At 35.6% G+C, this 27,834-nt stretch overlaps 4 protein-coding genes across 12 annotated transcripts; 1 reads left to right on the top strand and 3 right to left on the bottom strand.

Annotated features, from left to right (window-relative positions):
• Positions 1-781: 781 nt before the first annotated feature.
• LOC149406290 (Ankyrin repeat family protein) lies at positions 782-4,596 on the bottom strand. 3 transcript variants are annotated; one of them, XM_089627624.1, is made up of 6 exons: positions 4,465-4,596; positions 4,285-4,357; positions 4,083-4,149; positions 3,228-3,953; positions 2,026-2,642; positions 782-1,583 (listed from the first exon to the last, which is right to left on the bottom strand). In XM_089627624.1, exons 4-6 carry the CDS (start codon positions 3,942-3,944, stop codon positions 1,082-1,084), a joined length of 1,836 nt encoding a protein of 611 aa, XP_089483750.1. In that variant the 5' UTR covers positions 3,945-3,953; positions 4,083-4,149; positions 4,285-4,357; positions 4,465-4,596; the 3' UTR covers positions 782-1,081. The 3 variants fall into 3 exon arrangements, with proteins under 3 accessions (XP_089483750.1, XP_089483795.1, XP_089483719.1); XM_089627669.1 differs by lacking the exon at positions 4,465-4,596 and having other exon boundaries at positions 4,063-4,149; positions 4,285-4,431; XM_089627593.1 differs by lacking the exon at positions 4,465-4,596 and having other exon boundaries at positions 4,285-4,431.
• An 8,321-nt stretch (positions 4,597-12,917) lies between these two features.
• On the bottom strand, positions 12,918-15,448 carry LOC149406289 (DNA repair protein UVH3-like). 7 transcript variants are annotated; one of them, XM_089607192.1, is made up of 6 exons: positions 14,972-15,448; positions 14,652-14,898; positions 14,092-14,271; positions 13,870-13,975; positions 13,681-13,744; positions 12,918-13,598 (listed from the first exon to the last, which is right to left on the bottom strand). In XM_089607192.1, the coding sequence occupies exons 1-3, from the start codon at positions 15,057-15,059 to the stop codon at positions 14,259-14,261; spliced, it is 348 nt and encodes a 115-aa protein (XP_089463318.1). In that variant the 5' UTR covers positions 15,060-15,448; the 3' UTR covers positions 12,918-13,598; positions 13,681-13,744; positions 13,870-13,975; positions 14,092-14,258. The 7 variants fall into 7 exon arrangements, with proteins under 7 accessions (XP_089463318.1, XP_089463303.1, XP_089463271.1 ...); XM_089607177.1 differs by having other exon boundaries at positions 12,918-13,592; XM_089607145.1 differs by having other exon boundaries at positions 13,681-13,736.
• Positions 15,449-18,328: 2,880 nt separating this feature from the next.
• On the top strand, positions 18,329-19,899 carry LOC149406288 (uncharacterized). The gene is made up of 4 exons (XM_089611443.1): positions 18,329-18,416; positions 18,517-18,614; positions 18,682-18,903; positions 19,483-19,899. The coding sequence occupies exons 1-4, from the start codon at positions 18,329-18,331 to the stop codon at positions 19,897-19,899; spliced, it is 825 nt and encodes a 274-aa protein (XP_089467569.1).
• Positions 19,900-26,352: 6,453 nt separating this feature from the next.
• LOC149406287 (protein ANTAGONIST OF LIKE HETEROCHROMATIN PROTEIN 1-like) lies at positions 26,353-27,499 on the bottom strand. Its single transcript, XM_089611351.1, is given in 2 exon segments — positions 26,353-26,388; positions 26,390-27,499. Coding segments are annotated over 2 exon segments (1,146 nt in total).
• Positions 27,500-27,834: the final 335 nt, after the last annotated feature.

Raw genomic sequence — 27,834 nt, 5'->3', positions numbered from 1 at the left:
GGCTACTGTACAAATCAAATAGTACATAATTATGAATTGGACAAATGAATCTCGTTCTTTGGATTAGATTTCCTTATCTCAACTATCACCATTGGATTGGATTTCCTTATCTTATCTTATCCACAAAATAATTTCCTTATTTTTATCATTATTCTTATTCTAAAACATCTCTATAAAACTAGATAGTATTGAAAATCACGTTATAAGTACCCCTTTCTGATAAATCTCATCTCATAAACATATTTAGTCTTTCATTCTCTAAAAATGAATCAAGAGTTCATCTTCCAATGATATATTACACTTTCCCCACTATTGATATGGCTAAGTTTGATGTTTCACAACAATTATTCTTAATCTGATTGATAGAAACACCAATTCTACCAATCATTACTCGTCTGTTTCACAGATGTAAATATAATCAGTACTCGTCTGTTTCACTGATGTAACAATAATTAAAGATGAAGTGCAGATAAAAAATATTGTTCACTGATGTAGATAGTCTAAAGTTCTTTTTTCACTCGTCTGTTTCATTTGTGTATGCACGGTCGACTCTTAACAAATAGGTGCTATATGATGACTATACAAGAATTATTTTAGTATATCTAAAATTTGTCAACAAGCATTCGAAAATCATTCTAAAACTAGGAGATGGAAAAGCTGTTATCTTTCTCATTTCGTCATCAACAAATAACAAATAGCAAAAAACGACAATCTATTGACCTCCCATTCCAACAGTCGATGCTAAAAACGACAAAACTATTCCAAAATCGAACAAAGTGCATACGATCATAAAGAACATCTTATATGAAGAAATAGACGAAATTTATTATATCATCTTCGATAAACAATACGTAATACGATCAGTAGAGAGCATACTAATATTCACAGCTTTTGCTCTTTTTTTTTCTTTCCTTTTTTTCATAATTCAATAATAAAAAGAGTCTGTTCCACACAACATATATATCCAACAAAATGGCAAGAGTACTTGAGTTGAGAACATATTCCATTCCTAAAGAGCAAAGATAAAAAAAAGACGAGACGAGAGAAAGAGATCACTCTAATAATATTAATAAAGCTCATATTAAGCCACCAAAGAAACGGTTCGCTTGACCGGAGACACACCGGCGTTGCCAAAGCACAGATAGTACTGACTCTTCACTCTCTTACTGTTATTATTAGCGGAACAAGACGCTCCGGCGACATCTCCGGCCTGCTTTCCGATCTCCGACGAGCCCCGCGGCGGCGACGACGACGACGCGGAGAACGAGCTGTTCCTCTTCTTCTTCTTCGTCTTCTTGTTCAACGGGCTGGACTGGTTGCTCCGGACGGCGAGGCTCCTCTTGTTCCCGGGGACCGGCGAAGAGGGCTTCGACGAGAATCGCTTCCTGAGCGGAGTCGGAGTCGGTGGGTCGAGAATCTCCGACAAGCTCTCCATCGACGACTTCTCGTGCTTCTTCTTCTTCGGCCAGCTCATGATGATCACTTGCTTCAGCGCGTTCACCGGCTTCGCAAACGAGCTTCTCCGCCGCTGCTCGCCGGAGAATCGCGGGCTGAGATCCAGCGAGGGCGGGCTCACGGTAGACCTGTTGCAGGGCCGACCAAACCATTAGACCACTTAAGCAACGTACTAAGACCTCTGATTTTTAGTGAAAAAGAAAGGCCCAAATATTTTTTTTGAATGGTCCCAAATTTTAAGTAAAAAAAGACCTCATCTTTTTTCAACCTTGAGTAAGTTTTTGATAAATAGTCATGATCAAATATTTATAAACATAAATTAACTAAAATATCCTATCAAAATGTTTGGTTATTTATCAAAAACTTTGATAAATAGTCATGATCAAATATTTATAAACATAAATTAACTAAAATGTCCTATCAAAATGTTTGGTTATTTATCAAAAACTTATAAAACGTTGACTATTTATTTAAAATTTATAAAACATCAGCTAATTTCTTTAAAAAGTCTTAATTTTTTTTTTTCATTCTTATCTAAGGCAGAAGATAATATGTTGAGCCGGTCCTGACCTGTTGTTGTCGTTGTTTACGATCCCGGCGTGGAGGAAGATCTCTGCGTCGGAGATTCGGAAGGACGAGCCGGGGCTGGATCCTCCGCTTCCCTGCATCATCTTGAGGCGCGAGACGAGGGTCTCGCCGGAGAAGATGGCTCCGGCGGAGATGAGGCGGCGGATGAGGACGTCGGAGGAGGCGGAGCGGGGCCGGAGACGGAGGTGGTCGAGGGCGGTGAGGCCGTCGGAGTCGGGGGCGTTGAGGTCGATCCCGTCGGCGCTCATGAGGATGTGGACGAGGTCGGAGTGGACGTTGCCGAGCACCGCCGCGTGGAGGGCCGTGAGGCCGTCGGAGTTCCGGGCGTTGACCACCGCGCGGACTCCGACCAGGCGGCGCAGGAGCGCCACGTGGCGGTCGAGGGGCCGGAACTGGAGGCTCTGGAACCCGGAGACGGCGCGGTGGAGGAACGTCTCGCCCGCGGCGTTCCTCAGGTAGATCAGCTGAGGGGACGCGGATATCATCGCCTCCGATGCCGCCAGCTGTCCCCGGAACGCCGCCACGTGGAGGGCCGTGTTTCCCTGCCGGTCCGTCGACGCCGTTATCACGTCGAACGTCTCTATCAGGTACTTCACTATCTACACTTCAACAACGTTTATTCATTGCTACATATCTCTATATATTGAAGTACACACACACATGGTTTTATTTTTTTGGCGCAAATAATCACTCAATTATTACATGCTTGTGGCAATTTGGAATACTTTTTTAGGAATTGATTTTTTAACATTTGATCCTTTTCCCCAAAATAAAAATTAAATAAATTGCTTTGATAATGGAACCATTAGCTAAACAATTTGAAGTATTCACAAATTTGATCAAATAAATCATATAAATTCTATTTTGACCATAAGGATACGAAATAAAAATGAAGTAATTTAATTATTTTTTTTCGAATAGCATTTTGTTTGAATGATGATTTTTAAAATTATCAATAAAGTAAATTCTACATTGTTTTAAGGGTTAAATTCTATTAAAAACAACAATTTAATTTGGTTACAAAATCACGATACTATACAATCATTAGGTTGAGTAATAATTTGTTCCCAAAAATCCAGATACTACAAAATATTGTAATAGATTGATAACAAGTTCGCTATGGTCCTTATGGATAACAAATAGGTAATACTTGAAGTTGATGCAGTAATTGTTAAAAATAGTACCTGAACTTGACCTCTGCCGGCGGCGGTGTGGAGGATGGTAGAGGAATGGGCGTCTCTGTAAGCCAAGACGTCAGAGCAATTAGACAGAAGCTCCTTCAAAACCGTCAAATTACCGCCACGCGCGGCGGCGTGGACGGCGCGGTTCATCATCTCCCACCGGTAAACGCAAGGGCCGTCGCCGTCGTCCGCTGAGGAAGACTTCAGAAGTTCCGGCGCGGTGGCGGAGTCGAGAAGGAGCCGGAAAACATCGCGGTTCTTGCCGCGCGCCGCCGCGTAAAGGATGTCGGTGACGCCGTACTCGCCCTCGCCGAACACAAGCAGAGGATTCCGATCGAGAAGCTCGCGGACGAACCCTAGGTCTCCGGCGGAGGCGGCGGTGTAGATGAGCCAGCCGCCGTAGCCGGCGCGGATCAGAGAGTTTCTGTTGGCCTTTCCGGCGGCGGACTCGCAGTGGAGGAAGAGCCTCCTGGCGACGGAGGATCGGCATTTCGCGGCGCCGTGGAAGCTCTGGTGGTCGTCCCAGACTGTCTCGAGACGGCGGATTCGGCGGAGAGAGGTGAGCTTTATGAGGTGGTTTCCGTCGATCCGGAGGAGCTCTCGGACCAGATCGTAGTGGCCGTTCGCCGCCGCCCAATCGATCGGCGACGCGTACCACCACTGATCTCCGGTGCTCTCCCATCGCAACGGAAAGTACTTCGTCGGACTCGAAGCAGCCATTGCAACGGACTTCGTGAAAAACACAGAAACGCACAAAATTGAAGATGAAGAAGAAGACAATAGAAATACGACAATCGAAGAAGTGTGTGAGCAGAGTAAGACAAGAGTATATGATTACCGAGTCTGATTTTGAACTACCTGCCAAAATAGAGTGATTCGCTGAGAATCAGGAAACCTAACAAAAGTCAGCCATGAGAATGACAATCTGCCAGAAAAAGAAAAGAAAAATCGCTGAAGATCAGAAAGCAGAAATGATGATGAACTGTTCAGCATGAGATGATTGAGCGATTGTGCAAAGTAAGACAAGAACATATCATTACTGAGTTTGATTTTGAAGTACCTGCCAAAATAGAGAGAGCGCTGAGACTTAGGAAACCGTCTTCGGAGAATCAGACTCCATTAGAGCTCCGAATCTGACAGAGAAACACAAGAAATCACTGAAGATCGGGAAAGTGACACAGTTTTCAGCCATAATTGCTCATACAAACAGAACAGAGCAAAGAAAGAAAAAGAAAGAAACCTTTCAGGGGAAAGAAAGTTGAAGAAGCAGAAGTGAAGAATATAATAAATTAATAAATTAATCGTCTGTCTGAATAGTAATGTATATTTTTGCAGAAAAGGGAAATTAATGACATTATTGGTTGCTTTCTATCTTATATAGTGGTGGGTGAAAGTTTCATTCATGTAGATAAAGATTCCTAAGGTACAATCATGGTGATAACTTGTTCAATTCAAGCTAAGAAACAGTGATTAATTTAATTTACTGCTCTAACTTGTGGCAATGATGTAATAGATACTTCAAAAGCTAAATCATGTGCAATCAATATATTTTTTTATATATTGAGTTGGACTAATGATATTCAAGATCTAATTGTTCGTCCTTAGCCATAGGTTTATAGTTGTATATAATTCCCATTATGTTATAGTTTATAATCTGTTAATTTTTCTATTGGCTCGGACACTTAAAATAATATATAATTTTATTCTTTGGATGGTTAAAATACTCTTCTTTTGTCACACGCGTGCCTGTTTCATAAGTAATACTTGAAGCTCTGCATTGATCCACGTGGTTGGTTTTAAGCACTAAACCAACCATCATTTATGCAAGTCTTGGCTCTCATTCTAAAGGACTGTAAATGTAAATTGTGATTATAAGTGCATGCAGTGAAAGGAAAAAGAAACGAAAAAAAACAAAACGCATTTAATAGTTAAACACCAACTCTATAATGAAAAGTAAATAAATAATTTATATAAATGAAATAAACTTGTGGAGTTGAATTTCAGGATGGTACATGAAATAGTCGGTGGGTTTTTTTTTTTTTTTTTTTTTTTTAATTCTGAGTAGTCGGTAGTTTACACTTTGTATTCAAAACTCATCTTATTACATACCCAATTACGTGGCGTTTTCATTTAAGTTCTAATATTGTAGTCATTGAATTAAACGTTGTTTAATCGTTGACATTAATGTTGATGTGAATTTACGCCTGAGCCTAATAGTCTCACCCAGGAAGTTTTTCCTGAGGAGGTTTCAAAGTTGCAACAACATGTAAAGATGAAAACTTTGTACATGACCCTATTGGTAATGCTAATTTTGACAACTAAAAATGTTGCAACAACAATTTCACAATGAACAGAAAATATCGAGTATCATAGATATCTATCATGTCGAATACATAAGTATAATTGTCTCTAAATATAGACGAATCAAGCAAAAAAAAAAACAAATAACATTTTCGAAGATACTATACCAAACAGGGTCGGCCCAAACTATTATAGACCCTTTTTCCACAAAACAGCTTGGATTTTAGACCATTGCCTAAGTAGCTTAAGTCTCAGACCGGCACTGGTATTAGGGAAGATGATGGAGAATCAATGTTGTGTATTCTATTGTGTATCTGAAAGCCGTTTACTCATTTACTTTTTATAGTGGTTAATTGGTTCTAAAGCCGTTCTGAACACGTAATTTTTATATGTAGTATATTCTCAACTAGATATTGACCATACTTTAATAAATTTATTATTAATACAAAGCCTTCAACGCGATGATTATTTTGACAATACTTACTTTTTCATACGTGGTATATTTTTAATTAACCCTGGATAAAAAATACATTGCATTAGAATTTTAGAAGGAAAACAAATTGAATTTTTATTTAATTTTTAAAAACGTGTGTCTCTTTTCTTTTTTTACAATGGTCCTTAAACGGATCACTTTAATATACTTAATAAAAAAAATTAGCAAAATAAAAATCTCAAGGTTTTGTTTTGTAAGCCCTAAACTTCATGTGGCCAAAAAGGCTTTCATCATCATAAGCTGAGATTATTAGAGATCATAAATCAATCAAGAGCGCCTATGTATGTACTTAAATGAATTAGGTTGTTGATTAGACTAGTAGTATATATTTATAGATATCAATAATCAAAGAGTAGGCTATATATAAAATGCACATATCTTAGCAAAGATCATATCTTTAAGATATAGCTAGGTGGTGAGCTCTGAGCTGTAATATATGTTTTGCTAATTGAGTGATTATGTTTGTCAACAAAGACTCTTCAAGATGTAGAGAAAAGCAAAAGAAAACCAAACCCCATGTGAGACCAGCTTTAACTTTTTGGATAACTCATTGGGGGAAAAAAAATTGTTGGAGACGAACGCTAAGCTTTAAACATCAATAATACATATGTCATGTCACACTTCAATTTCCTTTTGCCTTTGCCCTTTTTCTTTCTTTTGTGCTTCCACAAAATGTGTATGTGTAGTGTATGTGCGTGAATATATAGCGTAGTCCTATTATAGTATCTATATATCATCTGAGACTAGTGCTCAACAAAAACATGTCATGTGCATATTAGCGACGTAGAAGAAGTTAATTTTTGGACCACCGAACCCAATAGCGTTTCGTAATATTAATGGAGAAATTTCATTAATTGGGCTTAATAAGCCATTAAATATCAAGATTAGACCTTAATGTTTAAAAATATCTAAATATGGACTTTTGACCCAAAATCGGACAAAAATACCCTTGATTCAAAAAACCCATATTTTTCTCTCATTTTCAAATGATTTTCATCACAATTCTTTTTCATGTTCAAATTGGTTGCGCTAGGATTAGAATTTTCGGTGGTCGAGCTCACCGCTGAGCTCGTGGGGTTCGGGGCAACGCCCAGATTTTTTTTTTTTTTTAAGGAATTTGGGTATGTGTTCAGTTTCGATTTTGAGGATTTCACGTTGAATTTCATCGTACAGCATCGTATCGCATCGTACGACATCGTACGATATTGTATGTGTTCAGTTTCGATTTTGAAGGTTTCACATTGTATTTCATCGTACGGCATCGTATCGCATCGTACGACATCGTACAGCATCGTACAATATCGTACGATATCGTACATTATAATGTGTATGAATTTTATCGTACGATGCTGTACGATGTCGTACGATGCTGTACGATGTCGTACGATGCTGTACGATGCGATACGATGCCGTACGATGAGATACAATGTGAAACCCTCAAAATCGAAACTGAACACATATGATGTTGTACGATGTCGTACGATGCTGTACGATGTCGTACGATGTCGTACGATGCGATACGATGCCGTACGAGAAATACAATGTGAAACCTTCAAAATCGAAACTGAACACATACCCAAATTCTAATCCTAGCGCAACCAATTCGAACATGAAAAAGAATTGTGATGAAAATCATTTGAAAATGAGAGAAAAATATGGGTTTTTTGAATCAAGGGTATTTTTGTCCGATTTTGGGTCAAAAGTCCATATTCAGATATTTTTAAACATTAGGGTCTAATCTTGATATTTAATGACTTATTAAGTCCAATTAATGAAATTTCTCTATTAATGACACTAAAAGATGGTGATGATGAATTGAGCCTTTTGTCAATGCAATATATCTGCTCCATATTGCTTTATATCATTCTGTTGAAACTACTCTTGTCACTGAAATCCTTGTCATAAATATCATTCACATTCATACTTTCTTTGCATATAACTTATAATGTGACACTCCTTGCCTGGTTAGTAATATATATAGTAACTATGTGAACAATAATTTGCCAAACAAAGTTTTAATTTATTCTCTACGAAATATGACTGCCATGGACGGAGGCAAGATAGGCCTATAGCCCCCCTCGATTTTTTTTTTTTTTTTTGCACTTTTTGTCAATTTTTTAAATTTATTTTATTTTTAATATACTTTAAAAAATTTCCTGAATTATTTTTTTGTACATTAGCTCCCCCATTTTACATCTCTGGCACCGTGCACATATTACTGCCTAATCTATACCATACAAACGCATCTTAAATGTAGTTTTTGTTGAGATAAAAGTTTTATATTCATTATTTTAATTAAATATTAGATATGATCTAATATATAGAAGGCAAGGATGACTATCATATATGATAAGAATGAATGTTGATGAGTCAGTAAGGCAATAAGAAAAACAGATGAGCTAAAAACAAGTACCAAATAAATTGTAGAGTTTATTTTTTTAGAACATAAATGAGTCATATAACTGTAAACAAAAAGGTGAAGATAAAAAAAAAATATAATTAAGGGGTGATAAAGTGATATTGGGGAATATACAATATCTAAGAGTAGTGATAGAGTTGGTCCACAGTGTTTTAAGTATTTTAGGTATTGGGAAGCAAAGGAATGTGACATCCACCTAATGGTTTTATTGCAAAACTAAATCTTAGAGCCGACTAAATAAATTGTACTACTACCACCAAATGCAATTCAACCGCACAATATTTAATAAAGGAGACTCTTTCTATATCACATAGTTTTGCTTTTGGTTTATGAAAATGGTTGTTGTGAACTAGTTTTCATCTGTAAAATAATGGCCATCAAAGTCTACTCTTTTTTCTTGGTGTCCAAATGTAACAATGTTAATGAGAAAGATTCTTTTTGTCTCGGTTGATTAGAATTGAAAATTTTGATATGTATTTTTCAAGTATAAAATGTGAAATGGATCAATATAATAATGTGTTGGCATGCGTACAGTTTAATAATAATAGTAATGCCATTGTTCTCGCAGAGAAGACCATGCATGCGTTAACTTGATGAACAGGATATATATATATATATATATATATATATATATATATATATATATATATATATATATGCCTTATGTGCTAGCATAAGGACATAATTATTAGATTCTTGTGTATACCCATCAAATCTTTTACACACGTAACACACAAAAAACTAGATTTAATAATAATAATAAAAATAAAAACCTGGATGCGGATACATGCTAAATGATTATGGCCATTGTTGTTTTCTTCCTTCAATTCATTTCAACCTAAAGAGCTGATGAGTCACGGGAAAATAATTGTAAGACACATGGAAAAGAATTAATTGAGATCAAGAATCCCAGTAAATTGGTAAAAATCCTACTAAAAAGGCAAAGAGATTTCCCAACACAATTGGATTGCATTGCTCTGATATCGTCGTTGACATAAAGAACGACATTATTTTGACTTCAGCTGCACATATTGGGCACATCCACTATTCATGAAAACAATTTGTGATGGATGCTCTAATATTCATGAATAACAATCTTCATTCTTAGATGAAAGTGTAGATATTTCTGCTCACTTTTCTTTGTTTGTTACTTTGTCGCACCTTTCAGAAACAACGTGTAACTAATGATGATGTAATACAGTGAAAGTCAAAACGGTATTTAAAAAAAAAAAAAAAAAAAAAAGCAAAATGTTCCTTCAAAGGTTAAAACGAGAGTCCATTAGATAAATAATCACATTTATTTGACATAATTAAATAGCCAACATTTCAATTGTTAAATAATCAACGTTTCATAAATCTTAGATAAATAATCACTCACATATATTTACAGACGTAAATCATAGATAAATAATCATTTTCATTTATTAGACCACGTTATTTTTATGTTTATTTAGCTAAAATTCATGAAACGTTGATTATATAACAATTACAAACGTTTTAATTGGATATTTATCTAATTTTTTTTTTGTTAAAACAACCTCTAGTTTATTATCATTTGCTATCTAGCCATTTTCTATTCCCAAAAGATATCGAATCGTTTGTAGTAGCCCATGTGATAGTGTCGTACCCCTGCCAAGGTAAAAACGATACTGCAATGAACTAAATTGGCTCCTTTAAAAATGTCAAAACTCAAAACTTTATCATTACATCAAATTGAATAGGAAAAAAAAATGAAAAAAAAGCTTCAAGATAGTGTGCTTTCAAAACAAACAAAAAATCAATAGTGGTTTGAGTATGAGACAAGTAAATGAACTGTGGAAGTTTGTCAACGCTTATTAGTGATAGAATACAATGATATATGTGAATTTTGGACAATGAACATGCATTCTTTGACATGGAATATTTACAACGAGAGTACAAAAATACCTTCTTCTTCAAAGTTTAACCAAAACAACATGAAGAAGTCCTCCATTAACTCCGCTGACATTTTTTTTACTCAGACAAGTTTAAGATAACATATAAGCATAACAAAGGTAAAAATCTAACAATTGAGCCAATTTCAAGTCTAAAAGTTATATTTTGAAGTTTTTTGTATGCAATTTTGCTTTTACCTTGTATTTTCTCTTTCCTAACTCTTGTATATACTCTCACTATAACTTTTCATTCTGATTATCTTTATATTCTTCTGTCAAATAATTTTTTTGATGTCACAAAAATTTATAATTTATCTTCTACAATCTATACACACCCACTTTAATATATTTTTGATATACCTAAGAATATCTTATTATTATTAATAATTATATTTTATATAAATATTTATGAATTACAAATGTGAATACATATTTTACCAAACACTAATTCTGCTTCTGCTAACAGTTATAATAATTTTACAACAAATTACCGAACACATATTTGTTTTTGAAAACAACAGTTTTTTCTAATAGTAAAATCTAAAAGCAGAGTGACGTTAAATGACGTTAAACAGAGCTCATATTGTCGTCTTCCGGATATCTCCATCGGACTGGGAGCCTCCTTCACCACCATTTTTTTCGATCGAATCTCAACATCACCACAGCTAAGAAGATGAGGAATCTTGGAGGAGATGAATCGGCATTGATGGTCGATGCGGCTTCGGATTCCTTGACAATGCTTTTTCAATCTCCGACTTTTCGCGCGCCGATGCACCTATTGAGGTGCTTCTCCAGCAAGGTGAGCCTTTGGATCTCCGATCTGCTCCACCGAAACTTGGCCGGAGAAATAGAGATGCTGCTGAGATTTCTCAACCAGCCCAGACCTAGCTCAAAACACCAACACGATTAAAGAGCAAGAAGAAGAAAACATGGGTAGTTTTGGAACCCATAATAAAATGGGATAAATTCTTAAAAATAAAAAAATTGATAAATAGACTATTATTATAATTTCTCCCTCATAAAATGGCTACTTAGTAACAAATATCTACAAGATTTAAAATGACCATGATCTTGTGGTACCTAGGATAGTCTAGTGGTAATGGAGGTCGTGGGTTCAATCCCCACTGCAGCAAAGCTGACTTCCAAAAAAAAAAAAATGACCATGATCTTTAATACGTTAGCAATTAATTTTGGGTTTGAAATTTCTCTTAATGTAAATTCCACGATATTGGGCCTTTTCTTTTTAGAAAAATGATAAGGCCCAGGTTCCTACATGGGCCCAATGTCAGTAGCTTAGCAAGTTGATAAAATCCAAATCAATTTTTTTTTTAATTTTTTTTATATATATATGGAAATAAAATCCAAATCAATCGATCCGCTGAAGAACACCGCCATGCATGGGCGTTTGGTCGTCAAGTTCGTAGCCGTGCGAAAATCAACGCTGTTTCTTCATCGGTTGTCAAAGTGAAACAATGATTTCAATTTTCGGAATCCCTGGTAATTTTCTTCATTGTTTCGACATAAACTTATTTGTAATTACATGATAATTTTGGTGTCACCGCAGTGAAAACGGAGTTGGAAAGACGAGTGATGAAGCGCGTGATAGGGAATGAGTTTTTGGTTAACGTATCTTTCTGCTTGATGTTGTTCCACGCATTTTGTTTCGCCGTAGTGCCATATGCGTTATTGGTTAAGGCACAACCTGACGCCGATAATATCGATAGGACTGTTAAAGGTCGGAGAGGGGATCTTCTCTTTTTTGGATTCTTACCGCTCATGGGTTTTTACGTTGCGCAACTCGCAAGGATGAGGCATGCTTTGTTGAAGAGGATATTGGAGACCCAATCCTTGGACACTGCTTTTAAGGAGGTCGTGGAACCGGATTTGGAGAGGTAATAGGAAACTAAATTAAAAAGAATGACTTGATGCTTAAACAGAGGTTTCGTTTTTGTTTTTGTTTCAGGGCAACGCCACAAATTGTGGGCACTGAAATGCACCGCGAGGCTGTGTGGGTGTTCACCAAGGCTGCGTTTCTTTTTTGTCCCCTTGGGTGGGCTCTGGTATACGAAGGGTATCATAGGTATTTCCCTCTGCTTTCCACGCTGCTACTTTGTTGGGTTTTTGTTACGTCCACAATGCTTTTCTACATTACCTGTTACATGAATTCCAAGGAAAAACTAGCCCATATTCAGAGGAGGGATAAGTTGCTATCCACCGTTAGTTGAGGGATTCTATTATATATGATTTGGTAATATATGCCAATTTGTCCACTATTAGATATACTCAACATGAAGAAGTCCTCCATTGATTCTTATATTAACATTTTGATTGATAAATAACTATTATAATTCAGTAAACTACTTCAAAGCCCTACGGTTATCGGCTTCTTCGGAAGAATTCAAGTACTTTCCCCTATCAACTCTTCTCGGGGACTGACCCAGCTCATTATAACCCTTTTGGTTTGTGTTTTTATTATTATCCCTGGAAATACCACTTTTCAACCTGTTATCTTGACATTCCCAGGGATCATACTTTATAATCCCAAGCCTTGAATTTCAAGCACCATATTAAATTCATAAACATGACCCTGTTTCTTAAGAGAAAAAAAATGATCGTGTCCAGTGAATAAGAATATATAGGATTAAAATTACCACTATCATCTCTTCATCTTCTTCGTCATTTGCATCCATATTCTCATCCTCTTCAACGGGCTTTGGAGCAGAAGATGTTGATGCATTATTACTGAAAGCCGTTCTTTCTTCTTCCGTAAGTGAGGTTGCCAACCCATATAAGTCTCAAATATATCTAGAGAAATTGCCCCATTTGCCACCAATTTCATAACATTTTCCCACTTTCCACCAAAAGACTAATTTTTCCCAAAATGCCACCATCTATGTCAACAATGTTGACATCTATTTTTGCCCTTCACTATGATATGTCAACATTGTTGACATAGATGTCAACAATGTTGACATCTCGGTGGCATTTTGGGAAAAATTAATCTTTTGATGGAAAGTGGGAAAATGTTATGAAATTTGTGGCAAATGAGGCAATTTCTCATATATCTATTAACAGATCGCACCAAATTTTTTGCTCGAAATCCCAAGTCTTGGTTTATAAGCACCTTACATTTCATCTAGCCTTTGCTGATTGGAACTGCTCGGCCCCGTCTCTCCCATTTCTATGTTCCTTTCCACGTTATCTGACTGGATCTTCTTACCCTTAGCATCCCTTTTTAGCTTCTGTTTCTGGTTTCCGATATCGTCCCCGGTTACGTAACTTTTAGTATGCAAAGTTAAAAAGAAAAACAGAATTTACATGAAACCAAACCTGAAGAAGATCGAGTCGCAGCGAAGGGGTTAAAGCAGCAAGGACAGTAGGATCAACTTCACCGCTCATATCCGGCAATTTAATGAAACAGTGGAATAAAATAAAGGTAATACAATAAACCATTTTAATTTATTGCAAAAAAAAATAGCATTGACTCTAGAGTCTTACTGGTAGGAAAAACAACCTTACCAATACCATTTCTTCATTTCCATCTTCATCGTCGTCCTCCTCATTCGCTGCTAAGGTGTTGGCTAAACTTCCATCTTCTTCTTCTACCATTATTGACACCGCTAACCTAATGAGAAATTAATAACAAAAAGTTTGGTTAAAAAGAGGTAGAAATTTCGCACGCTTCAAGTGGGAAAGAAAGGTGTTTGTGATGTGATGCGATGCTAATCGTGGCTCACTCACATTTCATCTAGTTTTTCTCGATTGCGATAATCAGAGCTCACAGCATTTTCTCCAGAAATATTCCCTGCCGAGCTCGAAGGATTGGGTGAGGCCTTTTTCTTACCCTTTGGCACCACTCCTTTGCTCCTGCCTCTGGTTCTTGATATTATCTGCTATCTCTTGTAATCTCATTGCCTTAAGCTGTAATTAGAATTTAATACATTACATAAGACCAAAGTTTCCAGAAAACGGAAATATGCATAACATACAATCTTATAGTTCACGAAAAAAAAATATCACTCTTCAAACGAAAACGAAAAAAATTGAAACTTTTTCTGTCCGCATTATCAATCAACTAAGCCCCAAACTTGCTAAATATCCCCTAAATAAGATGTAAATAAACCCTTAGCTTAGTGGAGGAGTGATCAACGACTAGTACATCTAAAATCGCTTGCCAATCACATATAAAGCTGTAAATTTTGTAATTGAATTTTTTCCGAATTGCATTTTACCTCTACAACAGAGTCACTCGTCATAAACAAAGCCCACAAACAATACAATAAATATAAGAACTCACTCACATGGTTGAGCACTTCTCGGCGGTCTTTCGGACCTTGGCCTGGGCGGCGTCGCGGTGGCGGCGGCGAGAGGCGACGGTACGGCGCTTGAGCTCAGGCGTAGCGCCGTCGAAGACGAAGACAGGCTTGGTCCGGAGGAACAACAGCTTGCAGATCCGACGGAAAAACCCTAATATGTGAGCGTTTCGAACCATATCTCCCTTCTCGTCTCTCATCGCCTTCATGAACTGGACCATCCATATGCTCGCGTCTGCGCGCATTTCCCGAATCGAAGATTAGAGACCGAAAATCCCGAGAAATTGGGGCTAGGGTTAGGTTATTACAGATGGCGAGCCTTTTCCCGGCGAGGGTGTCGACGGAGACGCGGCGGCCGACGGGGGAGAGAAGCTCCCAGAGGCCGTGAACTCCCATTGTTGCGCTGACTTTCGACGCTTTCAAGTTTCGGTTTTATTATTGCCGCCAAATGGGTATTTGTAGTGGAATACGACGCCGTACGGAGTCTTTCCTTGAGGACTCCGACCAGGCGGCGCGGGAGCGCCACGTGGCGGTCGAGGGGCCGGAACTGGAGGCTCTGGAACCCGGAGACGGCGCGGTGGAGGAACGTCTCGCCCGCGGTGTTCCTCAGGTAGATCAGCTGAGGGGACGCGGATATCATCGCCTCCGACGCCGCCAGCTGTCCCCGGAACGCCGCCACGTGGAGGGCCGTGTTTCCCTGCCGGTCCGTCGACGCCATTATCACGTCGAACGTCTGTACTCACTATCTACACTTCAACAACGTTATTCATTGCTCCATATCTCTATATATTGAAGTGCACACACACAAACACGGTTTTATTTTATTGGCGCAAATAATCACTCAATTATTACATGCTTGTGGGTTGTGGCAATTAGGAATTGATTTTTTAACATTTGATCCTTTTCCCCAAAATAAAAATTAAATACATTGATTTGATAATGGAACCATTAGCTAAACAATTTGAAGTATTCACAAATTTGAACAAGTTAGTTCTATAAAATAAAATAAACCAATTAAATTCTATTTTGACCATAAGGATACGAAATAAAAATGAAATAATTTTTTTTTTTAACGAATAGCATTTTGTTTGAATGATGATTATTAAAATTATCAATAAAGTAAATTCTAAATTGTTTTAAGGGTTAAATTTTATTAAAACAACAATTTAATTTGTTTACACAATCACGATACTATACAATCATTAGGTTGAGTAATAATTTGTTCCCAAAAATCCAGATACTACACAACTTTGTAATAGAATGATAACTATTTCGCTTTAAAACAATTGATTAGATTAATATTTGAACTTTTCTGGAAAAAAAAAAAAAAAAAAAAAAAAAAAAGTTATGGTCCCTATGGATAACAAATAGGTAATACTTGAAGTTGATGCAATAATTGTTAAAAATAGTACCTGAACTTGACCTCTGCCGGCGGCGGTGTTAGACAGAAGCTCCTTCAAAACCGTCAAATTACCGCCACGCACGGTGGCGTGGACGGCGCGGTTCATCATCTCCCACCGGTAAACGCAAGGACCGTCGCCGTCATCTATTTTTGCCCTTCACTATTAGATGTCAATTGTTGACATAGATGGTGGCATATTGGACCAAATTAGTCTTTTGGTGGAAAGTGGAAAAATGTTATGAAATTGATGGCAAAAGAGGAAATTTCTCTTTCGATAATATAAACATGTATGTCTAAAAATTATGTATGTTTATAATTTATGTAATTGTAGACATATGTCTACAATTTCGATAATGTAAACATATATGTCTACAAATTTTTGTAATTGTAGACATGTATGTCAACAATATTTGTAACTGTGATTTTTGGACGTGACGCCACCGCCGATCTCGCCGGAGAAATCGGATTTGACGTCTAAAGAGAAGAAATCGATGGCGGGAATCGAATCGGAGAAATTGTGTGGATGCGGTGGAAGGGGGCGAAGAAGAGAGAGAAAGAGAACAAAGAGAGAAAATGAAAAAAAAAAACATAAAAAAGAAAGAAAAAATAGAGAGAAAATAAGAAAAAGAAATAAAATGTAAAGAAAATAAATTTAAGGGTAAAATAGACATTGTATATTAGGCATACTATTAAAAGTGTCCAAAACTATACTTTGACATATATTGGTCAAAAATATTGAAGTTACTATTACTTGTGGTCATTTCCCTTTGATTATTAAACCCTAAAGTTGTGAAATGGACACATTCTTTTCTTTAATCTCCAATAATCCTAATCGGGTTTGGCCTTCAAAACCCGATTGGGAGCCCAATCCTCAGATCCAAATACAAATTTAGAAAATTTCAAAAATAATACTTTTAAAAGTGAAATTTTAAAATAGTTTTTTTGTCGATCGGTATATATGAGTTGTTTTCCTTATAAATGAAATTATAAACATTAAAAAGAATTAAATAAAGTCCAAAAAATTAAATAATTGTTTATCTGAAAAATACTTCGTGATAAAATTTTAAACATGTTATTCCTTGCGATTGATATAAAAAAAATTTATCCCATACAATTTTCAAGTTTTAATAGGTGCTTTGAGAAAGTATTAAAAAAAAGAACTTGGAGAATGATTTAAGAGATTTGTAAACAATTAGCTTTCTTATAGAGGTGGCTTTTAAATTATAGCTCAACTATCTATTTATTTAGGGAAATAGCCCATATTTTTCATTCTGCCAAAATTACCCTTCATTTAAACTGTTTTAACTGACTCTCTTCCTCATTTCATTCCTCCGATCAATTTCACGGCGATTTTTTCTTCCAGAGCACGGCACGAGAAGAGAATAGGCGATTTGCATCTCACGGCAGCGATTTCTAGTTTCTTCCTTGGATTTGCGTTTCCTATTTCTTCTACAGGTTTGAATTAGCTTTTTTTAATTGATTCCATGATTATACAACCAGGATCATCGATTTGGCTTCGTTGGAATATATTTTTAGGATCATCGATTTGTAGATTTTCATATATTGTTCTTATATTGTTCAGAATCGACTTCGTTGGAATATATATTCTGTGTGTCTATATTTGAATCATGGAATTGGCCAAATCTGAGACAGGTATGTTTGTTTTTTCAAATGGTAAATATTATTTACTATCGAACGGCGATTTGTAAATATTATTTACTATCGAACCATTATAGTAAATATTTGCATAGTTTATGAATTTTCACTGATTAACGTTTTCTTTATTGTAGCTGGCTTTTCCAAAGCTCTGACTATCGTTGATGATGTAAATTTTGATAAATTTACATCATCATTAGTCTTTGGCGAGGGTTCAATTTTCATGAAGAAAGAACACATGATCAAAGTCATGCAATTATTGGCTATTTCAAACAACTTTGAGTTTAAAGTTGCTAGGTCATCTACGTCTCGCTACAATCTGATTTGCTCTGTTAGTTCTTGCAAGTGGATGATGAACGCTGTCTCGTCTAAAGATATGGGCTTTTGGACCGTACGTAAATATCCGAACGTGCACACGGTTGACCATCGATTGAATATAGTGTCTAATGATCACCGACAAGCATCATCATCTCTGATTAGCCATTGCTTAAAAAGTAATTTAGAGAAAGTATGTGCTGATCACATTACTCCAAAAGACATCATTTCAACAGCAAGGGCGGACTTACAAGTCGATATTTCCTATTACAAGGCATGAAAATCCCGTCATATGGCCCTTAAGGAGATTAGAGGATGCCCGAAGGAGGCTTATTCTTTGCTTCCTTACATTGGAGATATGATGAAGTCCAAGAATCCAGGTACCATTCTTCATCTATATCAATATGTATCTCGTGGTTGTAACAGTAAATACACAATAGTTAATCAGATTAACTAATAGATTTACTGTTGGTTTATTAGGTACATTTACAGATTATCATGTCAATTCGATTGGAGAATTCATGTATTTTTTCATAGCATTTGGAGCATCAATCTCGGGTTGGAAATATTGTCGACCTGTAATCTCGGTTGACGGAACCCATCTAAAAACGATATGGCGACAATTTGCTTATTGCTTCGGTAAAGGATGGGAATAACCATATCTTCCCGATAGGATATGCCATAGTTGATTCAGAAAATGACTTGTCGTGGGAGTGGTTCTTTCTCAAGTTGAAAGAGGCCATAGGCGTGCGTGAGTCCATGGTCGTCATTTCAGATAGGCATAAATCGATCGCGAAGGCTGTTTCTAGTGTATTTCCTGAAGCAAAAATCACAGCATGTATGCAACACCTATTGAGCAACTTAAAGGTTAATTTTCATCATGGTGCAATTGAACCCTTTTTCATAATGTGTGCAAAGGCGTATACGGTGTCCGAGTATGAGAAATATTTGAGTCTCTTGAACAAAATAGATCCTCGCATCAAGAAATATTTAGAGGATGCGGATCCAAAGAAATGGTCTCGTTCGCTCTTCCCTGGACGGCACTATGATTTGATGACAACCAATATCTCAGAATCGATGAATTCTAGATTGAAAGAAGCAAGGGGTTGGCCTGTTTCAGAATTGATTATTGAGCTTAGAAATATACTCCAAAAATTGTTTTATGAGCGCACTGATTTTGGGAATTCTATGACGACATCTCATACTCCTAGAGCTTTTGAGATTTTGTTGACAAATGAGGACAATGCTCGCTGTATGTTGGTGAGTTTACTACTAGCGTACCTTTGCAGTACCTTTGCTTTTGTAAGATCAGTCACAAGTATTTATAGTAAATATTATTTACTACTACGGAAATAATATTTACTAACAGAATATCTGTCATTTTCTATACAAGCTGATATTAATTACTTTCCTTTGTTTGTTAATTATTATATTTATTACTTGCAGGTCATACCCATAAACATGCATGATCTCGAAGTGGTTGATAATGGAGTAAACGAAACTGTAAATTTAGCTAATAGAACATGCACGTGTTACTATTGGCAATTGGACGAGTTCCCTTGTTCTCATGCTATAGCTGCTATGTGGAAGAAAAAATTGAATCCTCTGTCTTTTGTATCGCCTTATTACACCAGAGAATATTTTGTAGCGACTTATGCCGGAAGCTTGTACCCAATCGAAGATAGGTCGCGATGGAATGTCCCCCAAGAGCTTAAAGACTCAATTAAAGCTCCGAATATTAGGGCAAAGGCTGGGAGGCCGAAGAAGGCAAGATACAAATCAGCTTCGGAGAATTTGAAAAAGCTACACTGCGGAAAATGTGGCCGAAATGGCCACAACAAGCGAACGTGTCTAATGGACTAAATTTTAGCACACAAATTTTCTAGATTGATGTCCAATTAAGTTGATTTCTGAACTTGTTGATATGGCATTTCTTAATCATTTGATATTTTCCATATTATATTGTAGAGCTTTATGGATTCATTCAGTTGTACAATGGTTTGTTAATTTTTGGAAATGGTTAATACAATTAACTGTCAGGGTTAATATTATTTACTTACATGAAACTTGGTACAATTAACCATGTACAATGGTTTAACAAAAGAGCTCAATGGCTAATAGCATTAACTGTCCAAGTGATTTGATATCTTGATAAGCAAACACAAGTAAAAGACTTTATAATGTTTTGTATAATGATCGGTATACTCGATCATTTTCCAACTTCCTGAAATACTTGGGATAAATGGAGGTTAAACGACGGATAATCTGTATCATCATCCACTATATGCTCCTCGTCTTTGTCTTTTTTCTTTGGTTTCTCTGTCGTGGATCCGAAAGCTATTGTATATGGCGTTGTAGTTTTGCTGCTTGGTTTACGCTCCCTCTTCTTCTCCAGTATTCCTGCAGCATTCTGTTCTTGTTGTTCACAGTTTGTAGCTATTGCTTTCCCTTTAGTTCGTTTACTTGCTCTTCTTGGCTGCTCATGTTTGTCCTCGGGTTCCATTGCATTTTCTTGCTGCAAAAACAAATTGATTGCATAAATATGTCTAGGTTTGCAAATCTGATCTTAATTTGATATTTACTTGTTCATCATCGTTCTTCCTCTTTTATCCAATCTCCGTATTATTGGTGCTTTTCTTCTCAATCTCTGATATTGCATTCACACATGTCCCTTTGTTGGTATCGCCATCAATTTCCTGTTTAGAGTAAATCAGATTAACTTAATAAATACGGTTACCTCTACGGTCTTGATCACTGCCACTTCGTCAATAATGATCCCTGCCATGTTTTTATCACAACTGATCGATGGTGACTCACATGTGCTCTCCTTTTCAACAGCCACCACAATTGGAATGGAAATCATCCCTTCGTTGCTTTCGTTCTCATTTTCCTGTATAAATTAAACAAAAAATTTCCAACAGTTAATCATATTAACCTGAACAGTAAATTAGATTATTTCCAATTCACCTTTTCATTTTGGGACTCTGTGACTTTAGCAACGGTGATCTCGACAATGTTCGAAGGCAAGTTGGTTGTTGCTTCCCCAAACGTGCTCTCTTTCTCCACAACTTCTGGAATGGGTTCTTGAAATGTCCATGTGTTGCCATCGACCACATTTTCCTGTGTTAATTGAACAAACATTTTCAGTAAATAAGATTAACCTGCACAGTAAATTGTATTAACCTTCGCAGTTTTTATTATATACAGTAAATATTTATGAGAACCGTTATGTTTTCGGTATGCACAGTTTCGACATGAGCTGAGAATACATGATCCGCGTTGAGGTCTCCCAAAGATTGGCCGCTTGCATCCTTGCTATTGCTTGACGACACAACTTTTAGAATTTCATCAAGTTGTTTTTTAATCTGAGCAACTTGAACCTCAAATTGCTTTTGGCCTTTCTTGAGTTGCCTCTTCAACTTTGATTGGCCCTTTTCCAATTTTGCAACCTTGTTCAACGATTTCAAAATTAACATGATCATCTAAATATGATTAACTCACTAAAATTTTCTTAGAGGTAAATTTGATTAACTATTAAAATACATACATTGTTCAACATTGTCATAAATGCAACATTGTCACTGTTTTCCGTTCGTGGAAAGGTTGGCGGTACCCTTGTTCTTGCACTATTGTTTGGAGAGTCCTTGTGTGTGCTTGAAGAAGGTACATCCTCCACATTAGCATCTTGAGAAATAAACGGCGCCATGTATTGTGCCTTCTTTTCAATTTCGCTTAAAACAATTTCTTTAACAACAACATGTAATCAACCAGATTAAAAAACAAAACAAGTTAGTCATATATGTATTTTATAATAGTTAATGATATTAACTGTCACGGTAAATATTATTTACCTCGTTGTTTTCAAATACATTCTCTACAAGCCCTTTGGAGTTGAATCTGCCCTGATACAAAAATTGCCAACGAAGGACACGCGGAGTTGCGTTTGGATTACGGCAGATTCCATATTGATTTTTTGCAAGAGCGGGAAGGATTTCATACGCCCATGCAACTAAAGCATGCGAGAATCCGTGCACACCATATCCTGTGGTGATTTTTTGAAGTGAATCACCACAATTTGTGATCGACTCTATAAGCTTCTCGTAGCTCACTCTCCCCCATGGATAGTTGTCAAATGTTTCGGAGTTGTCGGCTATATCAAGGTGTCGAGTGTTGATGCTACTCCTATCTTGTTTTGGCAGCAAGATTGTCTCCAAAAACACCAATTTAGCCAACATTACCTTCTCATTGTCCGTTGCGTCCCTGGCTCCTAAAAATGCGGCTACCACTTCAAGGGTAGACACTTTTTTCATCTTCTTGAAAAATTTCTTAGCAAACATAGATTTCGGAGTATAATCTCTTGAACGGTTGTGTTCTTCGAGCTCATCCGGAGTGAATTCTCGACAATTCAGTCCTGTCATAAGAGCGAATTCCGACAAACCAAATTTGACAACATGGTTGTTGATCTTGAACCAAGCTTCACATGGAGTCACCTTGCCATTAAGTAAATCATTCACAGATAGTAAGTCATTCAGTAAATTATATTAACCATTAAGTAAATCATACTAAAATCAGATACTAAATCACAGATGGTGTTTATGGAGTCACCTTGTTATCACCCTTCTTAACGGTGTAGTCGGTGTTGATGCATTGTCGAAGTATCAACTGGTGCACTATCCTTGACGGATAAGTAGAGTGCTTTTTGTTATCGTCATTGGGTATTTGACAAACAAGCAATAATTGACCAAATATACTATCTCCGAACATCTCTAGCTGTTGATCGCTTAGTGCTTGGAAGATATGACTGGTATCTTCCAACTTCGTATGGTTGACTATTTTCTTGCTTGGATCCCACCATTTTTTATCCAACACGTATTCCCATCCCTACAGGAAATGTAAAACACCATTGATAGTAAATCATTCAGTAAATTATATTAACCATTAAGTAAATCATAGTAAAATCAGATACTAAATCATATTAAGCATTGATTAATCATAGTTAATAAAGGACAGTAAATCAAATGGTAAATTAGACAGTAAATCGCTCAATCAGACAGTAATTGGTTTAACATTTTCAGTTAACAGTAAATCATATTAACCATTTTTATGGTTAATCTAACACAAAATTGATCGGAGAGTGTAAAACACCATTCATTAAATTATATTAACCATTAAGTAAATCATAGTGAAACCAGATACTAAATCATATTAAGCATTGATTAAATCATAGTTAATAAAGGACAGTAAATCAAATGGTAAATAAGACCGTAAATCAAATAGTAAATCAGATTAACTATTTTTATGGTTAATCTAACACAAAATTGATCCAAAATGACGTCTAGGGTTTCAGTTATGGTGCTGTATGGGATATTCGAATTGTTAATAATATTTACTTATCATTTTTATGAATAATCTAACCCAAAATCGTTCGGAGATGACGTCTAGGGTTCAGTTATGGTGTTTTAAGGGATATTCGAATTGTTAATAATATTTACTTACAATTTAATGGTTAATCTAACACAAAATTGAACGGGGATGAGGTCTAGGGTTTCAGTTCAGGTGTTTTATGAGATCGCAAAGAATTGTTAATAATACTTACTAACCTATTTACTTCATCGGCGCCGGAAGTGGAGAGATTGAAGGATTTGAGATTGACAGAGATTGAAGGTTGAGTTACTCACCATTTTTTCTTCGTCGGCTCGGAAGTGGAGAGATCGACGGATTCGAAATCGACCGATCGGATTGAAGGTTTCAGTCTCCGCGAATGAGGGGAAAAGAAATTCTGTTTGGCGGAATGGTTTGAGTTTCGAATGAGGGTAACGAAATTGTGTTTGGCGGTGTATTATTTGAACGAAGGGTAGTATTGGAATATTATAATGTTTGGTTGTGAATAGGGCTAGTTACTTAAATTTTGTGATAGTTGGGCTAAAATTTTAAAAGTGGTGGTCAATTTGAGCTAGATACCTAGCCGACCCAAACTCTTAATGACCGAAGATGTTGTCGATTTGAGGGGTCAAGGAATGTTGGTTTCAAAGAGCCTCACGTACCATATGGAAATAATGGACCTGGCCCATATCCTCCTTCTCCCTTTGATCGGTGGGGACCCACTTGTTTTCTGATATCACTTTCTCATACCTCTAATTTCTTTCTATACTAGTTGAATAAACGCGCGATGCGCGAGTCAGCAAAATTATTATTGTTTTCTTAAAAAATGTGGGAAATAAAAACAAAGAAAATAAAATAACATCGGGACTTTTAATTTTATTAAATTAAATCTAGGAAAATCGTTGTCAATGATGTTTAAAAAATTAAAAAAAAAGGTAGAAAAAAACTCTTTTATGATTCAGAAGTTTTTAAAATACTGCATGTTTTCCTATCTGTCAGATTTCTTAGAAGGATTATGGACAAAAAAAATTTAGGTAAGTAAAAGTTGAAGTTAAATTTTGATTAAAGAAATAAAAAATATACATATATAAAGAAATAGAAAGAAAAAAATTCTTATATTTATATTAATAATAAATATTGTTATGTTAAATTGCAAAAGATATTATACATCAAACAATAAAATATAAAATCTACGTGTAATATTAATACCACATAGTTTTTCAAAGAATATATATATATATATATATATATATATATAATAATAATAATAACATATATTAAAAAATATACTCAAAATAACGTATGTTATTGGTATATTATAATATAGTATTAGTAATTATGATTATAATATACATAAAAAAAAAATTATACAAAATATATTAATGAAAGAGGGAGAAAAAAAATAAATAAAAAAATATACAAAATATATTGATGAGAGAGGGAAAAAAAATTATAGGTCGTGAAAATAAAATAAAAGATAATGTATGTTATTGATATAGTATAATATAGTATTAGTAATTATGATGATAATGTACATAAAAAAATTATACAAAATATATTGATGAAAGAGGGCGAAAAAAATATAAATAAAAAAATATACAAAATATATTGATGAGAAATGGGACAAAAAAAAAATTTAAGTCGCCACCTGGCAGCGCCACGCGACGGAACCAGAATGAAAGTTGAAGAGACATTGCCTCTTATTACTATGTTATGGATAAATAAAAAAGATATAAAAAATATATTGATGAGAGAGAGAAAAAAAATTAAAGGCGGTCGGAAAAAATAAAGGATAATGTATGTTATCGATTAAATATAATATTAGCAATAATGATTATAATATACATAAAAAAATTATACAAAATATATTGATGAAAGAGATAGAAAAAAAATATAAATAAAAAAAGATACAAAATATATTGATGAGAGGGGAAAAAAAATTTAAAAGCCGAGAAAAAAAAATATAAAGGTCAGGGGAAAGAAAAGAAAAATATATATATATATATATAAAAAGTTAAATTCTGAAAAAAAAAAAAAAAAAAAAAAAAAAAGAGATAGAAGGAGGGGGGTTAAAACCCGGAAAACAAAGGCAAAGAAAAAAAAAGTTAAAACCCGGAAGAAAAAAAAAAGATATAAAAAGGGCCGCCATGTGTCGCATCCTGGATGCGCCGTGTGGCGGCCATAGGATTAAAGATGGAAGAGGCTTTGCTTCTTCTATCTATGTTAATGGATAAGGCTATGAGCCACTACTATTCACTCACTCTCACTCCCACTCCCACTCCCACTATTTCCTGCAGCCCCTCACCGTTTCTCTCTCTTACAAACAAAAACCCTAAATCCAAGATCTCATCAGACACGGTATAATTACATGAATGCCTTCTTTTTTTTGCATATTTTTTTGGTACGGTTTCGATTTTTCTTCTTTGATTCATTTGTATTTGTTCGTCTATGCATATGCCTGTTACATCGAAGTTTTTATGTTTTATTCGTTACTTTTTTTTTTGTCCTCTCACTCTTCCCTAGACAAACAAAACCCCAAATTAAGGGAAACTCCAACCCAATTCCTATATTTGGTGTTAATTCAACACAACTTTTGTGTTGATTTAGCACCAAAATTTTTTCCAACTACAACCACAACACCAAATTTCACACTAAAAATATTATTCATCATTATTATATTATTAAAATAAAACAATCTCTTTATTAATAAATATTTCAATAAATAATTATAATGGTGATATTTTTTAATTAAGTGATTAAAATTAGTACTTACCAATATTTAACAAAAATTAAGATGAATAAAAAAAAGATAAATAAAAATAACATTACTAAAAATATTACATTTAAATAATTCAACATAAAAACATACATTTGAAAGATAGATTACATCGTACTAATTATCAGAATTAGTATATTTATTCCACAAGTGCTTAATTAATGCATTTCGAAGTTCAATATGAGCGTCTCTGTCCTTGATTTGTCAGTGTCGAGCTAAGAATTGTTGAAATCGAGCATCTTCATCGCCTGCCATCTCAACTTCAACATTTGGAACTTTAGCTAGTTCTTCAATGGTTGGATTAACATCGCGTTCATCTTCTATTATCATATTATGTAAAATAATACAAGATGTCATGATATCATGTAACACTTTCTTACTCCAAAAGCGGGATGGTCCGGCCACAATTGCAAATCTTGACTTCAACACTCCGAATGCACGCTCCACATCATTTCTACATGCTTCTTGCTTCATTGCAAATAACTTTTTTTTTGGACCACGAGGATCGTGAATAGTTTGAACAAGGGTCGACCATTTTGGGTATATGCCATCAGCTAGGTAATAACCCATGTTATATTCTTTTCCATTAATGACATAATTGGCCGGTGGAGCAGTACCCTCAGCAAGATTAGCAAAAAGATGAGATGCCTCTAGCACATTAATATCATTATTAGATCCTGGTAGACCGAAGTATGCATGCCATATCCAAATATCATAATCAGCTACAGCTTCTAGAATAATCGTAGGAGATCCACTACGTCTAGCATATTGACCTCCCCAATCTGTTGGGCAGTTTTTCCACTTCCAATGCATACAATTTAAACTACCCAACATACCTGGAAATCTTCGACGTTCGTTAATGTGGAGAAGTCTTGCAACGTCATTAGCATTAGGTGCTCGAAGATAATGGCCTCCAAACACCTCGACAATAGCTTGGCAAAATCTATTCAAGCATTCCAAAGTTGTGGACTCGCCTATTTTGATATACTCATCGATGGAGTCTGCCGGTGATCCATACGCCAACATTCGAAAAGCGGCTGTTAGTTTTTGCAAACTAGATAACCCGAGTTTACCGAGTCCATCTCTTCGTTGAACAAAGTAATTGTCATGCCTTTGCACAGCATCATGAATTTGAAGAAATAAAGCTCGGCTCATTCGAAATCTTCGTCGGAACATTGTCTCTAGGAATCGAGGATTCTCTGCAAAATAGTCGTTGAAGAGATTGCGAGCGGCTTGTTCCCGATCACGGTTGATAACGATATGACCAGGAATAGATCCACGATGAGAGCCTTCGGTATTTAGCATGAAATTGTTATTTTCAGTAATTTGAGATATGACTTTGTTTTTACTATGTCTTTTAAAATTATGTTATTGTTTTTAGTTTTCATTTTATTTTGTGTGTTTAATTTAAACTTTGTAATCTATGTTTAAATTTTATATGTTTTACTTGAATTTTATTTTAATGTGTTTTTTGTATATATATATAACGCTACAAATATTTATAAAACACCAAAACTCATAAATTGACTACAAAAAACACATTAAAATAAAATTCAAGTAAAACATATAAAATTTAAACATAGATTACAAAGTTTAAATTAAACACACAAAATAAAATGAAAACTAAAAACAATATCATA

The sequence above is a fragment of the Urtica dioica genome, chromosome 1, assembly GCF_054948205.1.
Source record: "Urtica dioica subsp. dioica isolate 48M chromosome 1, U.dioica_male_clone48M_v1_H2, whole genome shotgun sequence".
Classification (NCBI taxonomy): Eukaryota; Viridiplantae; Streptophyta; class Magnoliopsida; order Rosales; family Urticaceae; genus Urtica; species Urtica dioica.
The sequence above is the reverse complement of the archived record's forward strand: the minus strand, read 5'-3'. Positions and strand labels throughout refer to the sequence as shown.